An 18,127-nucleotide genomic window follows, 5' to 3' on the forward strand; every position below is an offset into this window, starting at 1 on the left:
AAGTGTATTGGCTGGGTAGTTCGCCCTGTTTACCGGTTCGATCTGCGTGTTTCACAATCTCACACAGGTACCGACACACATAGCATAGAAGTACATAGTGTGCATATGAGATACGTTAGTGTTCATTCAACTAAATAAACTAAATGCTTGATTAAAAGAGAATAAACATTGAAACTATTCCTTAATGAATTCATTCTATCACGTAATTTGCCATGAAAACATAATTTCCATGCATTTAATTTGAATCCAATTCAGTTTCTGCAGAAATCTGGTGTCTCATCAGGCAATTGTCAGACCAGACTCTCGCTCTCTCTCTTTCATATTGAACACATCTCTATTGTACTCTTGAGACTCTTTTACGGGATCAGGAAATTGCTGCAGACATTTTCTTGTATCCTTCTCTAGATCTGCGCCTTGACATCTCGCAGGTCGACAGACAATTCTCTCAACATCATGGCTTTGTTTAGTTTTTTTTGGGTGTTAGGGTTGTGTACTGAGAGAGCTTTGGGCTGGGTAGGGAACGATTTCCTGTCTGTATGTGATTTCGGCCTGTAGAATTAAAAATTAACTTGACCTGACATGTACTACATATTGACAACTACTGCACTAGATGAATTAAATATCAGTGGCTGTCAGACACACTTGTTTACTGAAGAAGTTCAGACTATTTTATTAGATTTTTCATAAATTGGCTTGTCAGATTAAAACAGTGGTCAGATTAGTTTGAAACATGAGGATATAAACAAAACGTAGCAATTTTTGTAAATACAAACATTATCCACTGAATTATCACACATGGCAAAGAGACTCAAAAGAACAAATCACGCAATCAACCAACCAGTTTGAAAAACCTAAAGGGGGGCATAATTTCTTTTGCTGGGGATTTTAATTAAAACTGAAGCACCAGAATGACAGGATTGTTTATGAATTGAAATAATTTTGTGCTTCCTTCTCGGAATAGATGTTATTGTGTAAAACAAATAAACAGCGAGCGACACTTGTCCTCTAAATCAGACACTTTTCTGTACCAGTTTTGATTTTGTTACACTTGTTTCCCAATTAGTATGGAACGGCAACAGTACAAAACTTGGCATCCCATCTGTTGGCAAAGCCTGTTTGTGTTTGATCAGAGAACGCTTGTGTGATTGTGTACAAGGAGACAGGAGGGGGATACATTATGTGTTTGGAACAAGGAGGGAAAGAAAACCCTCAAACGTATCTCATCTGCTTCAGCGTGCTTTAAATCAGAGGGGATTTTCCACGCTGTGTGTCAGCTGGCACCTGATTACACTGATCCCACAACAGCCTGGATATTAAACAAATAAATACAGGTTAAATCTCAAACAGAACAAATGGGAAACACAAGTCTGAAGCCTGACAAAGTTTTTTTTCTCCACGGTTCTCTGAGAAACTATAACTATTAATCCCCTTAATGAGCAGAAAGCAAAGTGGAGCCCAGAGCTGCCTGGCCGCAGCTTGGACAAATGGATGAGAGGTCTAATTGCAGTGAGTGATGTGACAGTGTAAATTTATACCAGGACCAGAACTCTGACTCATCTGACACGCTGGCAGGACTGAGAGGACAGAGGCACCAGGATAGTTAACAACATGAATACCAGCATGTTTTCTGTTGATGCAGATGAAATGACATGATGACAGGATTAGAAAAACATCACATCTGATTCAAGAAGATTTTGAGCAGCGTTAACAGCAGAACTGAGGGGAAATGGTTGGTTGCCTTCACTCATTAAAAATAACAACACAAGAAGTTCCTTTGATGACAAGAGAAATGAAGTCACAGTCGCTTGTGGTGCTTAGCCGGAGGTGTAACAGCCATTTATGAGTGGTAGTTGAATGAGTTTAATTTCATTACATGAAAATTACTCCATTCTACTCTCCACAGATTGGCTGCGAGTCAAACATCAAGGTTAAAGCAGGGAGGAAACGATGCCCAGTCGTGTCTGATCCTTCAGGACGGGGGGCAAATGAGGGCATGGAATAATTTCCCCTCGCTCTCCCTGAACACACACTCAGCGATGCCACGGGCAAGGATCCTGCATACACAGCCAGCACGTGTAACTGAACACAGAAGGCCAGAGGAAATCTGTAGTAAATCAGGCATTCTGAAGAGTGTGTCACCCTGGCATCCCTACCTCCCACGCAGCCCCACCAACCGCGCCGTGGAGCCTTATCAGGATGCAGGGAGCATTTCCCTTTCCCAATTCTCTCTCTCTCTCTCGCACACAACACGCTGTCGTCTCTGACCCTCCTCTAATCTTCTGAGTGGCTTAAACAAAACACACAAATGCCAACAGGAAATGAACTGCAACATCTTTTATTCTTGATTAATTTGTCTTCTTGGCAGGTACAACAGAAAATAATTAAACCATCAGGGACAAAATCACGTAGAAGACATCCAAAGCAGGAAAATCTTCATTAGAAGTGCAAACTGCTTCCTCGGTGGAGATTATATTATAATCAATACATCTTTTGACTATTGAACAATAATGAATAAAGGATGTAGCCTAAAAATGTTATGAGGACAAGATAAGATCAAAACACATTATGCCCTTTACGATGTGTCGCAGCACTGAACTGGTGTGCAACCATGACGATTCTGAGGCAGATGATGTTGTAGAGAGCTAAATGAAATAACTAACTAGACTCTCACAGATTTATTCCTCACCAAACTGCTTTTCTAACACTAGCTGTACAATAGAATACATAAAGCTTTCCAGAAGGTGTCGGCTACTGGCTGAATCGCAGGCTGACAATCTTGATAAAACCTGTACAGGCAGAGCAGGATATTTACTATCCATCCTGATGTCAAACAGCAGCTGAAGCTGTAATTACATCTCAGCAGCATGGAGCTCCATAATTCTAAATGTTGTGGCTTACAGCTGTTAAGTTGCAGCAAAATGAATGTTTGAAGTAGATAAGCAAAGCTAGTTTAATTCAAGGCCGGGCTCCAAACCCCAAAGCCAACACTAATGCCCGTTTAATTCTAAAAAAAATGTGTGAGAATGAAAATATATGAAAACGTGTTGATAAAGGAGAGATAGAAACATGCCTAAGATGAAGAGCAGCATACTTTATCTGATTCTCAGAGTCGCCCCACGATTAAAAATTAACCTTGGGATTGTGAGCTTGACTGGGAAATAAATTCCTTTCTTATTGCTTTATTTCACCCACACACACACAAGAAAGCACTCAGAAAGCACAAACCTCCACCAAGGCTGAACATTACTCTCTAATTGCCATAAACATTCCATAAACATGTACATTTGGCTTTTATTATCATCAAGGTCTTCCTGGGTTTTGCGGCTGTGGCTGCCTGGCGTCTTGCCGGCCCGTCCTGATGTTATCGCTGCCTGTGTCTGCACACCATAGAGGCGTTAGTCCTCTTCTGCCCGGTGGTCATTTATCCTGTGTTGTCAGCAGCATGGATGTCATCTGCAGGCATCGATCCGGTCGGGTGCCAGCTGAAGGATGGGCCCCGGTGCTGTGCCTGGATTTCCTGTTGTTTGTCTCAGTCCAGCTCGGGGAGAGAAACAATACCCTTCTGTGTCTCCTGGGTCAGCTTGCAGACTGATTCCACCTTAGCACATGAGACATCGCTGACTAGATAGTGAATTAGATGGATAGAGATATAATAATCAATACACAGATAAAAACACATAAAAACTAATGTAGATGTCACTTGTTCTGTCACTGTACTTGACTCAACTTTATGGTATGTGTGTTCACTCTTGCAGGATTATGAGAGAAGTTCAGAGCCAATTTTGATGTAAGGTGGTGAAGAGCGGACCACAGCAGTCATTCTTTATTTCTTGAGCATTGCCAGATTTTTTTCATTTATTTGACAGCTTTTCTAAACAATTAAACACCTATCAAAGGAAAAAGGAGCGCCTCTTACTCATCTAAGGTACATTATGATCATCCACACTAACAAACAGGGACAAATTTGAAAGCTCCTTTGCAAAGGCAGTTGGCAAATTAGTTTTGAGGGTCAGTTTACTGAACAGGAACACATTGAGGAGGAGCTGTGTATAGAAATACAACACAGAAAGATGTGAATTTGGTTAGTTGTCGTGTTAAATGATGGTTTGATCTAGGACACACCATCCAAGGCCAGAGTCCTCTTCTTCCAGACAGTGGTCCCAGACTCTCCTGCAGAACCATTGTGAGCAGCTGAAGCCCAACTGAGTAACAGATTGACTCAGTACCCTCTGTGTTTGTTTTGTTTCTCGTTGGAAAGGAGCTGATCAGCTGGCGACAGACTGAGGTCAGCGGTGGCCATGAGTCCATGGTGAAGGCGAAACAGATTGAATGTGTCATGTATTCAGATTTCTATTCAATAATCAAGAGACTCAAGAGAGATTCACTGACTCACTTACAGATGAGTATGGACTGAGCTATCTAATCAGACTCAATGTCAAACTTTATCCACCTGATTTATTACCGTGGTGTGATTGCTGATGTGGGTATTTAATGCAGTGTTCAAGGGAATGAGGTGTTTTCACTTCAAACTGAGATGAATATGCTTCAAAAACACAAGCTGGGTTCTAATACCACCTTTAACCACCAGGCTGCCAATCAGAGCCCCAGATTCAGCATCAGATACCTGCAATGATTTCTACCAACACTGTGCCGATACAGGATTGAACTGAATTTATAAACTGTATATACGCTGCCACCAGTCCTTTCCAGCTCACCTCTGATTTATTCATATATCTTTGCTGTTCCAGTTTGTTTTGGGTTCCTCTGTTGTACCATATGGCCAGTAATGTGCTCCTGCCATCCACTGAATGTTTATTTGTGTTCATTTCGATGCAGAAACACTCCTACAGGTTGTTGAAATATGCAGGTTTAGGTAAACAACTGCGACCTCCCGCCCCCTGCCTGATGGCTCCTTTGTTCCAGACCAGCAAGGTCAAAAGGTTTGGAGTTTGTTGGTTTGTTTTTTCCTGCTGAGCTCTAGTTTTAATTACAGTAGAAATGCTGTAAGCGCCACCAGCCCATAAGGGAAAGAGGTCAGGTTGTTCCTTTGGCAGACAAAAGCAGACCAGAAAGTGTTTTGTGGTTGTTGTTTTGTTAGGAAACTTTGGTTTTGCAGCTTAGTTAAGCAACACTGTGTTAGGGGCTGATGATATTAAACGTTATGGCCCGAATGGAGAAGAGATCTTGTGTATTTCAGCAATTGTTCCAACAAAACATCACAGTGGGTCAAGTCTGAATGGTTGTCTATGGCCCAATAATTATAATTAGTAGGAATAGTAATAGTAATGATATTGAATTTTGTTTTCATAACATGAGAACAATCCATCGATAATCTTGTGAGTTGTCCAAATAACACACAAAAACCCGAGGCAACAATAAAAGCTCATTTGGGGGAGATAAAAACAACATAAACAGGAAATTCACTGATAAGAATAAAACCTCCATGGAGTAGTAATTTCCAAAATGATATTTACATTTTATTTGTTTACTTTATTAACTAAATAGAACAGCCTTTTACCTGGAGGATGGAGACAGGATTATCAGGCAATATTGAGTATGTCTTATATGAAAGAAAAAACAACCGAAAACAGGCTGATCAACACGATATTGATAATATGACAATATACCAAGAAGAATAGTACGTTTTCTTTTACATCACCTCTACATACTGGCGACATTGTGCTTTGATAAGACTTTTGTAACTAGAACACAGATACAGAAAATTTAAACAGCCCCACGAAAAAACCTCCTGTAACAAAAATGCTGCTTGTAAATTCTCACCTCATCCTACAGTCGAGATAGGAGTAAACAAAGCTGAGTGAAGATGACACACACACACACACACATTCCTGGACTCATCAGGCACACGTGGGAATTATAGGATGGAGAAATGAAAAGCGGAATTAGGCGCCGCTCATCCACTTGTACAACAATAAAGTCAATCACACACACACACGCACACGCACACGCACACACACACACACACACACACACACACACACACACAATATGGGGTGTATCATCTTCCATTTTCTGTATAATATTGAGGCAAACGTGGTAATTATAATATCCATATAAAAAAACAAAATCAACTTGGAAATCAAATGAAATTCGTGCACTGGACAAATACAAGCATGCATTTACACGATGAGACCTGAAATCTTCACCATACATTAGGACTTCAGTGGCAGACGACGCCCCCTCCGCCTCCATCGCGACCTCGTCCACTCGCACTCCCCCCTGAAACTACTTGCAAACCCTGAATGCGGATACATTCATCTACACCAGGTCCAGCTGTGTGTGTGTGTGTCTTATGGAGCACTGCAACAGTTACAGATGTTGCTACATGTACAGTGGACTAAGCGATATTGACTCTGGATTCGTTCCCATTGATGTGCTGTCGTGTTATGTAAAGGCATGAGGGGGGAGGAGGGGGAGGAGGGGGAGGGAGGTTGTTGGGGTGTCACTTTATCAGATCTCCTGTCGGTGGTGAGACTGCTGCTGTACATTTTTGCCTTTGTTTTCTTTTTTTTTTCTTTTAGTGTTTTGTCTTTTGAAAGAGGTCTGTGTTGGCAAGGGTTCTCCGTTCCTTTGCGGCAGTATTCCAGAAGGAAACACAGGGAATCGAGAGTTTTTACGGTGCTGGGGTGAAACGTTCCCAGACTGTTGTGGAAATAGAACAGATATTTATATTCGGGGGGTTTCTCCGCTTGGCCTCAGGTGAAAGTTTCTTGCCGTGTTTGATTTGTCGGTTTTCCCTCCGCCTCTACAAAAAGTGCCTCCATTGAAAGAGCATGACTTCACAAATATTTCTCCCTCCCCTGCTTGCCGCTCCTTGGATAGTCTCGTCGTACCGTTGGCTTTGGTTGCATAACGCACGTGTTTGATGCCTGATCCCAGGTCCGCTCAGCATGTGAAGTCTTCAAAGTTACCCTGGGCCGGGTGGTGAGGTAGCATGTTGCCGGGATACGTCGACGGTGTGCGCAGGTTCTCGCAAGGTGCCTGGGAGAGGGAGAAGGCGGAGAGAGAGAGAGAGAGTGAGAGAGAGGGAGAAGAAACGCAGATGAGATCATGAAAGAGAACGAGAGAGATGAGAAGCGACAAAGGGAAAGACAAATGAGCAGAGGGCGAATCATCATAACCGAGATGAAACGGCGATGTAAATGTATTTTTTGGCTGCGAGGAAACGTTACACGCTTCCAGAAAAAAAACCGCTTAATAATGAAGCCAGACTAGGTGGGCGATAAAACGCATGGAAGACTTGATCAAAAATTCTTGGAAGAAAAAAAGAGATGAAAATGATGGAGGTGGGTGTGGATGTGTGTGTGGGGTTGGGGGGGGGGGGGGGGGAACTCCATTAACTTGGGAAAGCTGAGCAGATGAAAGAGCACATCTTTGGCTTTTTCCTGCCAGGACCCAGACTTGCAATTAAAGAGGACCGGTTTCATTTACACTTTGAAATAAGTGAGCTGTCACACCGTCCCAAGCTCTAATCCTGTCCTGTCCCTGCTGGTCATGTCCCCCCAGCTTTGATTAAATTCAGACCACTTTCTGCTCTCCTGCCCCTCTCTCTCTCTCTCTCTCGCTCTCTCAATTCTCTCTCTTCCCAATCTGTCTGCTGCACACTGCCCGTGTCTCAGGTTGCTCCCTTCCTTCCTTCCTCCCTCCCTCCATCTCTCTCACTCTCTCTCTCTGCTCCCCACCCCGTCCTCCTGCAGACGAAGCAGGCGAAACCAAAGTGCGTGTGTGTGTGTGTGTGTGTGTGCGCCCTGTCAGGTCGATGGAGTCTGACAGGGCGAGGGTACTTAGCAGCGGCACACTGACATGGCGTTTCACATCATCCAGGCTCAGCACAGCTCCACGGTCGTTGTTGTTGCGGCCTTTGTGTTTCTTCTTCACACACCGGCACAGCTTGTACTTGATCACCTGAGAACAGAGGAGACACACGTCCAAGCTTTTTGGGGTCCAAACGCAACATGCTCTTTCCTGTGTGTGTGTGTGTGTGTGTGTGTGTGTGTGTGTCTTCACAAGCCGGCACACTTTGGTGTTCTTACGGGATCTGCAATTCAAATGAGATTGATTTCATACGTCTGTTAATGCATTATCCTATCGATCCTGTATGTAAGTGAGTGGGTGAGTACTGCTCAACCCTTCCGCCACCCTGTCCATCTGTCCATTACACACACATACACACACACACACCTGCGTGCACACATCTCAAATCAAGGAGGACCAGTGACGAGGTATAAGACAAAGCCGCGGGGTTACCCTAATGAGTATGGGCGAACACATCCCGACTAATCTAAAATACAATTCATCTGAGATGTTAATGTATTCAGCGTCGTGGCAGTGAAGTGTGTGTCGCCTGTAGAGATGAGATCCAAGGGTTTGAGGGACTGAGGACGTCACGCTTGATATGACACCTCCTTGTTTGGCTGGAACTGCGTGGAAAAACTCAGTGAATTCAATGTAGGACGTGTGATGAGAGCGGTTTGTTTACCTCGTAAAGATAGTCGAAGAGTTCCAGAATGGTGAGGATGCTGGCTCCTATGAAGAGACCCATCTGACCCCCGATGTCACCTGAAGGGACGAAATGGGAGAAATCAGCAAACATACTGAGGGACTGAGAAGGAGGTCAGCTGTGGTTGCGTAGTTTTTATTCGTATCTAGGTGATGCAGCGGTCTGGCAGCCGCCACAAACGCGTATATGTCTCCATGAATTAAGCTGAAGTGCCAAAGCAGATTAAAAAGGACATTTATATTCCAGGAGCTGCATTTGCATTCCTGTCACTTTAAATAAAACGCATCTGTCCGAGTGCAAAATGTCCATTATGTGCTCTTAGGGAGACACATCACAGCGGCTTTGCTTACCCAGAAGCCCCGCCACCTCGTAGGCTTTCTTTTGTTCGATGGTTTCGTAGTTCAGGGCTTCGAAGAAAATATCCAGAACCAGAATGTTATCGCTGTGAACACAGAGGGGGGAAACGCACGTGTTAGACGCTGCTCACGTTACATTGCATACACTTTTTCAAATGTCCCGAGGCTTGAAAAGAGGATTGGGAGAGTGTGTGTGTCTCACTTTGGTGTCTTTTTTAATCTGTGGATAACGGAGGAAATGCATCAAGGTGTCGCTAACTAACCTCCCCCAGGTGGGTGTAGTAATAAGAGGAATACAAGGAATACAATGAAAGCTGTTTGATATGGTGCTGTGTTATTTCTAAAAAAGTGGATTTAAGCTGAAAGAGTAAGGATTGGTTTAAAGGCCCAAGGGCATGGCGGGCCGCGACTCTGAGACCTGAATAACCTCTCTGCAAGGAAAACAAGATCAAAACCACAAGTTCAGTCTGTATAGTTTGTATTTTTTAGAAACTGCAATCAGGGCGAGTGAAATCTGACAAACTGAGGGTTGAGAACTTGCTTGGCTTTATCTCATCACACATCGAAACCTAATAAACACCATGACAAAATAATCATCGAGCAATTTCATCCCACGATATCGTGATGATATGATAATGTGCACTTATATTTCATGTTTTTGTTGAGTGTTCTCTCTCTGTGATTCTGTGACTGAGGCTTCCTCACACTCAGATCCTTTCACTGCCAGAGATAATTAGCAATACAGCTGATCAGAGCTACTTAATACACCTCTATCTCTCTCTCTCTTGCTCTCCCTCCCCCTCTCTCTCTGTCTCTCTCTCTCCCACTCCCTCTCACCCTTGCTCTCCCTCTCTCTTTCTGTCTGTCTGTCTCCCTCCCTACCCCTCTCTGTTTCCCTCTTTCACTCTGACTTTCTCTCTCTACCTCCCTCTATCTCTCCCTCTCTCTCTCTCTCCCTCCCTCTCTCTCCCTCTCTCCCCCCCTCTGCGTGTTTGTGCTTCCCGTCAGAGAGACAGTGCGATGTCACAGGCATCAGTTTCACACCACTAAACACAGAGCGGCCGCGAACCAGCCCGGCAAACACACTTCATCACAGTGACACGGCTTGGAAATACGGTCAGTCAAAACAGAATAGATCGACTCTCATCTCTCCGCGGGGAATTAAAAAAACTTTCAGAGGAGACAAGTTAGGTGACACTTTGAGTACATGTGACACAATTATCTCCTCCTCCGCAGCCGCGCCTGGGAATGATGGAGAAAAGGTGTCACAGCCTTCTCCTCATTTTCCTGCACTACTTTTGATCTTTTTTGGGCGTATTTTGGGGCACTGAGCGCTGGTCTGGATTAAATGGAGCAAAGCATTGAGGGAACACGGCTTATGATTGGAAACACATTTCATTTCTGTACCTGATTGAGGACTCTGAGCTTTGGGTAAGTGAGCAGCTAAGCAACCGTGATGGAGGAAGCTGTTTTACAAGTCGCTTTAGGGGCGAAAACCAACCAGAAACACTTCAACACGGGACTTTCATGGATTATAGCAATTTCCAATGGATCTTTAAAAGAATGTAGTAAAGTATTTCATGTATTTAATTCTTCAGTACTTGAAAAGAAATTGAGAAAAAAATAAATCGAAGCGGACGAGGACGATTAAAGTTGATGGAGTGAATTTTCTTTTTCCGTCTTCAACTGCTTCCAAGTTTGCAGCTCAGCACCCAGCGGCGCAAATCTCTAGGGATCAGCAACAAAACGGCAATGTGAAAAAGTAATGATGCGACCCAATATTTCAGTACTTACGCAATGTACTGCTCCGTCTTGTTGAATTTCTTGGCGAGGTACTTGGCCGAGGCCTTGCTGGGTATCTTGACGAAGGACATCTCTTTGCCGTAGCGAGTCATGTTGCAGGGCGTCTCGCACACGCAGTAGTCGTTGTCCCTCTCCACCAGAAAGTCTTAGAGAGGAGGGAGGGACAGGTAAAGGGTGAGGGACAGACAGCGGGACGACACAGAGATTTGTCCTCATTGTCAACGGGCAGAGCAAAAGGCGAAAGGCAGACGAATTTTAAAAGGAGAGGCCGCTGAGATCCTAATATGAAATACAATAGACATAATAAGATTCGCTCTGACAGTTGAGACGGACGGCGGCGGCCGGAGCGAGAGCCTGCACACGCCAACAGGAAGACAAACAAGACAAGACAAGAAAGACCTGAAAGGTATCGAGTGATGGCGAGACAGGCCAGTCTGAAAGGCAGCACCTCAATGCCAGACCTGAGGTTTGGTATCGGGTGGAACACTGTTATCTGCTATCAGCTTGGATCAGTGGGACACACACACACACGCTCACACACACTCACACACGCACACATGGAGCATGCTTTGTTATCTCCTTACCCAAGGCAGGATCTGCACACTCCTTGTACTGCTCCGGGGTGCAGTATGGGGCATCTCCTGAGAACAGACAGAAGAAACGCAATGTTCTCAGTTCTGAACAAAAAAAGGAAAAGAAAAAGAGAACGAGCACTTCAAAGGGAAACGCAAAGATGAGAAGATCGGCACTTGTAATTAATTTTGTGTCGCGCTGTCATTACTGTTCTTATCGGGCTCTGGATATTCATCAGCCAATCTGATCTCGCTCCCTTAATTGATTGCGTTCACTTGAGTGGCTTTCGCAGCTTTTCTTCGCCACTCTCGCTTCCTGTCCCCCCCCCCACACAACACACACACACACACACACACACACACACACTCCATTCCACTCCCGCTATCAGGACAGACCAGGGGAAAGAAAGACACGTCCGAGATGGAGAGGAAATGATTTTGCAGATGCTATTCTTCACTCACATTTGGTTTCATATTCTTTTAAAAAATCCCCTCTAATGGCGGAGAGATAGGAGAGATTGATAGGACCGGAGCACACAGCCCGCATCAGCAGAGGGGCTCAAACTCTAAGTAGGCTCACATTAATCAAGTGCGGAATCAGTATGGGATAGAAGCTAATCCTGATTATCACATAGCCAGACGTTGTGCCAGTCTATATGCAAACACAGCGTCCAGAGTCACCTTGATCAATGGCAGATCGTTGTTAGGGTAAAAACAATCAGACAGGTGAGTGTGGGTTAACATTGGACCCATTGAGATGTTTCCTCTGTACAATTTCCCTTTTAATTTGCCGTCTGAGATGCCACAAACTGATTCAATGTCGCGGGCAGACAGAAATGCCAGCTGTAATCACTGCGCAAACACAATTGAAAAATAGTTTCCCGATCCAGTGGAGTGTGAATATCTCTGATTTCGCAAAAGAGCGGTTTGTTCCTTAAGAATTGTTCTGTCACAGCGATTTCAAAATGAAACCTTACCGGGCATGTGGACCATTCTGCAGTTGCAGTTCTCCACCAGGTAGCGCGTCTCGCAGTCAATGCGGCAGGCGGTGATGCTGTAACTGTTGAAGAAGTCCGAGTCCATCGGCGTGGCCTTGCAGTCGCCCCACGGCGGAGGAAGGTAGGTCAGCTGAGGGGGGAAAGACGGAATCGCTTCAGCAATACAATCAGTCTTTCGTCTGCCTGTACGCTGCCAATCCAAACATACTGACCTCGTGTCTTATCATATAATGTGCGTGGATTGAATATTGGCAAAGGTGTACATATGATAAAGCATTACACAGTATTCCTACTTAATCCACAAGGACAAGTACGTGCATTTGCAGACTCCCTCTGAGCTGTGAGCAAGAGATACACGCTGCTGCAGCCATAACACATTTATCTGCTCTCCTCCAGAAAAGCACATTTTGTATCTTACACAAAGGATAGATTTTTTGGAGTGTACTTGAGGTTGCACTTTATAATGCATAGAACTATTGAAACCCCTTACACAGAATGCATATTTTGGAGACTATATTACAATATTTCCACTCATCACCTGCACTCCCAGCGCTTCATAAAAAGTAGAGTGAGTGCGCTGCATTAAATGAGGCACGCGGCGTTATAACACAGTCCTCAGTGTTTCCGTGTCATCAGTTCAAACAGTGCACCACTGAGCACTCACACAGCGATAAATTAAAGGCCTCTGTTGTGATTTAGGGTCTACAGTTTCTTCGAGCAGCAGCCGCGTGCATCACGTACAGGTTTGGGTTACTAATAACTCCGGGCGGTGTTCAACAAGCACAAATCGTATTTCTCAAGTCCACATATACATTCACTCCAAAAAACCAGAGGGCTGCCTCTAAAATCTAATCAGGAGAACACAATGAATCCTCTGCTTATTTTCTCATCAAGGACGTTTCACAAAGTCAAACGGGACATAAACTCCAGCGGCGGCGGGGTGAAATGTGATGAAGATGGCTAAGTGGCTGTGTATCTGTTCCACCCATCACATGGACTTCACCTACTGGAAGAGGCATTTGACTGGGTAATGGTTCTCTAATGTTCAGGGACCTGCTATTAGACCCCCTCCCCCTGCTTTTTCAAAAGCTCTATTCAGCGATCCTGAACTGCCTTCTGGCAAAAGTATCCCCCCCCCCGGTTAAATGTTTTCAAAGGGCTCAGTTCTGGGTGTAGACCAAAGTGAATCTGCTCTCAGCTATTTACCAACTGGGAAGAAAACAAATCGCAGCGGGTTTTAGTTTGTGACCTCGATTCCCCTTTTCATTAATGAGTGGGAAAAGGCAGGATTTATTGGGCCGCAATAAAAAATGATGCAAAGAGAGCGGTAGGAGGAGGAAGATGAAAAGCTGAGGAAGAGGAAACATTTCAAAGTTTTTGCTTGTTGTGTTAATGAAGAGGAAATAGTACATTTTCTTTTGCGGGACGGCACTGAGTGACGGTTTGGAAAAAGACCCTGACGCTTTTACATCACAGAGCTGCTGGAGCATTGAGCCGAATAAATGTGAGCAAACTGCATTAGATTAATGAAGGAGGGCGCGGAGGAAAAGAGCGAGAGAGAGGAAAATGGAGATAAATCAGCAAAAGAGAAGTCATACTACAGGAAATGTAATGATTTGCCGGGGAGGAAAAAGTAGAGGAGCGAGTGTGAAATAGGAAGAAAACAAAGAGGGACAGTCTCCTGCCGACACGACATTGGCAGCATGCAAAATCCTGCTCCAGCCCGCCGACACTGGGACACACTCACTACAGTGTGGACGTGGACGGACTCGGATCACTAGCAGACCTATTCCTCTCACTCTTACATTCATTATGCGTGGCTCAGTTGCATATTAGGGGCCAGAGTTCATGATTTCTTCCTGGTTACATGGCTTGCCGCCCCACCTGCAGAATGTCTCGCGGCCGAGCCAAACAGCGCAAACACACATGGGCGGATCGGTTTGCAGACGGAGACACAAACCTCGCAGACTGGTGGATCGCTGTGTTTCGTAATGTAATGACGCCTCTAAATGCATAAATATAAACAGTGAGGGATATGCTAATGCAGCCGCGTCTTGAGCCTCCAGGGGGGCTCGGCAATATGAACCTGGTCTGGTATTTGATTTCTACCCGACCACGCAGCCTTTTCACCATCAATCTCATAAAGGAAAATAAAACCCCTGCCCTTATGAATGCTCCGTGTTATTGAAGGTGTGCGCTTGAGATTCAGCTTCTATGTAAGAAACATGAGAGCCCCCGCATTGCAAAGCAACCACACCCATCTGCTGAATGGAGGTGAAATCTTCAGCATGGTGCTCGACTTTTCATTCATGCGGCAGAACAAAACAGGAAGAAGAAGGATAACGAACAATAATATGGTCCTCTTATAACCACTCGTATCAAACACTTCTAATGATCACGGGACCGTTTGACCCACCCGTTGTTCCTGACAGGAGACAAAGGTTTGAAACCCCGGGGCCACCCCGAAGCCCAGCTGGTCGATGAACGGCGGCTCATCCTGGGTATGGATCTGGACTTTGATTCCCGCCTCAAACGACGTCTCATCTGTTGACACGAGAAGATAAGACAGAATAAACATTAGAGGAGATAATCACACGTGCACACATCAAAACACGGAATGAACATCAGAGTTGTTAAACGGTGAAGAGAGCCATTTGACCAGAAAGAACCTTTTTTTCATTAGTGTCACCTTCACTGCGGCCTTCCAGGAGTTAACCACAGCTCCGATGCACAAAGGAGATTGGATTTTTAAGTAAACTAATTCAACGCGCATGTGCCCATGGGAGCCGATCCACTGCATGGGGAACCAGAGTGAATGGCTAAATTAATAAATAAATGATGAGGAGAATAAAAGGAAAATCAATAGAGGTGACAGCTTCGTTGGCTTCAGCACTCCGGTGTATAGATTTTACACGGAGCAGATGGGCCTCTTTGATACCTGGATCAGGGCGCATCACAATGGCTCGACTTAAACGTGCACTTGTGAAAACGCGTTCTTTATCGCGTCTGCAGAGCCCCGCAAACTCTTAACCGTGGCGGTGCCTGTTTTCCGCCTGATTTAGTGTCCTTGGCAGCCGGCTTTGGGCTAATGTCTGTTTCCTACCTACTAAGTGCCCAGCTTTCTCCGCATTTTCAATTAGACAACAGGGGACAACACTGAGAGCTTTCATACAAGGAGCAACAGGCATTCCTAATAATAATAACGATAACAATAATACGAAGAAGAAGTTAAAAACACTATGATTATTTCACATAGAGCCTTCCCTCCAAGATCACTTTAAAAGGAAGGGCACAATCATAAAAAGCAGTCGTAAAATAAGCAAATCCAATTAAGGCAGAACACTAACAGTTTAAGACATGTTGGTGTTCATGCTGCAGCCAGAGGCAGACACACCTGCATAAAAAGCACAGGCCATCCTTCAGACGCAGCCATCTGTCATCCTTATACAGTAAGAGCCATGAAATTTAACATCAACCTTGAGAATAAATGGAAAATTAAACCCAAAGGGAATTGCACTACAGGCTAATAGAGATCTCTCAAACTAATTGCACGGCTCCGGCTTTGTTGTGACAAAGGCAATCCTATAGTAGGCCGTATAATTATCACTCTCACATCCTTGGCCTTTTAGGAATCCTCTATCTTATTCGGGCCTTGACACAGTCATTTTAGTTTAATTTCACATAATCACCTTTATAGACAATTCCTAATATAAATTGATCACAGAGAGTTGATTAGTCTGCAGTGTGAGAAGGAGACGGGGCTTAGGAATGAGAGTTTCCTCCACCTATTGAAGAGTGTTAATCTGGGATAATCTCCTCTAACCCCTCCGACTGCACAGGGATAGCGATAACACACTCGGAAACTTCTGTGAGAATGTACTGATAATGTTGATAGAATATCTCACAATCCAGGGTCATTTTCACTGGGAAATCATTGCTGTCGGACCGGGAGATTGCGATTATATTTACAATTTGTTTATGTCTTTCTAATTCCAACAGTTTCATCATGAGACAGACTTTTAAACGAGTCATATTGAGAGTTGCAAACAAAACATATTTAACTTAATCAGTACTAAATGCATACCTGACAATAATATACCCCCCCTAAAATGTAAAGGTGTGTGAATGGGTGTAATGTGTTTGCAGCATTTCCATCTCCGCTCTGATAACAGCCTTTAACCATTCATTCTATTACATAAGGAGCGCCACATGTTTATATTATTAATTAATCTAGGCTACAGGTTAATGTTTTGTACTTAATGTTTGATGACCACGGTGAACTGTCCTCTTACATACATTTATCAGTGCGTATAAAACATTGATAAAGCCGCGTTTAAGTGATGCAGCCACAACTGAAAGCAGTTTGAGGTTCGTCTGGAGCAGCGGCGAGGAGAGGAAGAGCCACGACCCTGCGCAGAGCGATGCATCTGCTTCTGCTTGATTTATGTGGACTGGAAACCTGACTGACAAGTGATACAATTAGATATTTTTCCCAATCAATATCCATCCATCTTCATACAGAGCAGTGGGTAATGAACTGTAGTCTGCAGGTGCATATCAAAATGTGCAGACTGGGTGTTTTCTGCATCATCCCTCATATCAAAAGATAATAGACAGAATGTTTTTTTGATGATTTAAAAAAATGATGTAAATTTGCATAAATGAGAAAACATGTGTGTGGTAGATTATGAAGACAATTGGATCCAGTTAAGGTGTGAAGCTGCACTCATGTACTGCACCCTGTGTCCTATCTAGTGCCCTAGATATGAACTGACATGAGCAGCTGCTTAGCTACAGTATGATGGTCATGGCCCCCCTGTATTTGATTTATTTACAAACAGATGTTGATGTTGCTCGCAATTAAAACCCTCTTTATTATTTACTTCAAAGCGTTCCACCTCTCGGCCTGTTTTTTTTAAGCAATTTATAGCAAGATTGTGATTTTGCATAATAAACGTATTTCATGTATTAGTTTGTGATTCATAAATTCCCATTAAATTCAATGTTAGGAGATTTTTTTCATGAACTTAGAATGGGCCTCTGTTTGTGAATTGTCCTCCAGTTGAACTTACCGGTCTCTCCCCACACAGGCAGGTACTCGTCCTGCTGGATGTCCAGCATCAGCTCGAGGCCGTTGCCCATCCCGCCCTTCATCGTCACGCGTAGCGGTTGTCCATCTTGGCCTGAATTAAACGTGTAGCACTTCCCATAGCGAGTGAATATCTGTAATGAACACATACACACACACACACACACAACAGCGATTTTAGTGATCATTGACCACAGGGAGACCTCAGAGTAAAGCTACAGGTTGCTCATGTTTCAGGTGCAAATGGGTCAAGTGGAGGCAGATCAGGCGTTGAATTCCACAGCAGCTGAAAAATGCAGAACTTTCTTATTCCTCTCAGCTGCAGACCTCAGAGGTCTCAGTATTGAGATGCTGTTGACATGCTGAGCCTGCACCCACTTAGTGCTGCATGATATATGCTACAGTAAATATGAAATGATTTGGAGTCCAGAATGAGTCATTCACCATCTGTAAAGCTTCACAAATGCAGCCACTGTGACTGCTCGTACTGAAGTCAATCTCGCAAACAAACATTTAATCCAAAACCATTTGAGAGATTTGTGTTTCTCGAACACTGAGCGATGATCACGAGGCATTGCTTGTTTTTTCATCCCGCCACACTGCAGACATTTTTATTTCTCGAGAAAATAACAGACACGTCAAGCTAGTTGAGAAAAAGCTGAACATGCTCCGGTTTCACTTTGATCTATTTTATACACATTTCCACAGATGCGACGTTCCGTTCTGTCTCGTCCTAAACTAATTACAGTATACCTTCCCCCTTGTCTACATGTCACATTAATTCATCT

At 44.1% G+C, this 18,127-nt stretch overlaps 1 protein-coding gene across 2 annotated transcripts in view; it reads right to left on the reverse strand.

Moving 5' to 3' along the window:
• Nucleotides 1-5,513: 5,513 nt before the first annotated feature.
• Nucleotides 5,514-18,127, reverse strand: part of asic1b (acid-sensing (proton-gated) ion channel 1b) — a 113,052-nt gene continuing 100,438 nt past the window's right edge. For both annotated transcript variants that reach the window (XM_076140870.1, XM_076140869.1), the window contains 9 exons: nt 17,323-17,473; nt 14,667-14,794; nt 12,230-12,380; nt 11,265-11,321; nt 10,672-10,825; nt 8,872-8,963; nt 8,501-8,580; nt 7,825-7,926; nt 5,514-7,002 (listed from right to left, as the gene is read on the reverse strand). In XM_076140870.1, the coding sequence (XP_075996985.1) occupies nt 6,907-7,002; nt 7,825-7,926; nt 8,501-8,580; nt 8,872-8,963; nt 10,672-10,825; nt 11,265-11,321; nt 12,230-12,380; nt 14,667-14,794; nt 17,323-17,473 (1,011 nt within the window). In that variant the 3' untranslated portion in view covers nt 5,514-6,906. The remainder of the gene's footprint in view (nt 7,003-7,824; nt 7,927-8,500; nt 8,581-8,871; nt 8,964-10,671; nt 10,826-11,264; nt 11,322-12,229; nt 12,381-14,666; nt 14,795-17,322; nt 17,474-18,127) is intronic.

Source organism: Genypterus blacodes, unplaced genomic scaffold (assembly GCF_046128005.1).
Source record: "Genypterus blacodes isolate CSIRO-AG114 ecotype Tasmania unplaced genomic scaffold, CSIRO-AGI_Gbla_v1 ptg000017l_1, whole genome shotgun sequence".
NCBI classification, from domain to species: Eukaryota; Metazoa; Chordata; class Actinopteri; order Ophidiiformes; family Ophidiidae; genus Genypterus; species Genypterus blacodes.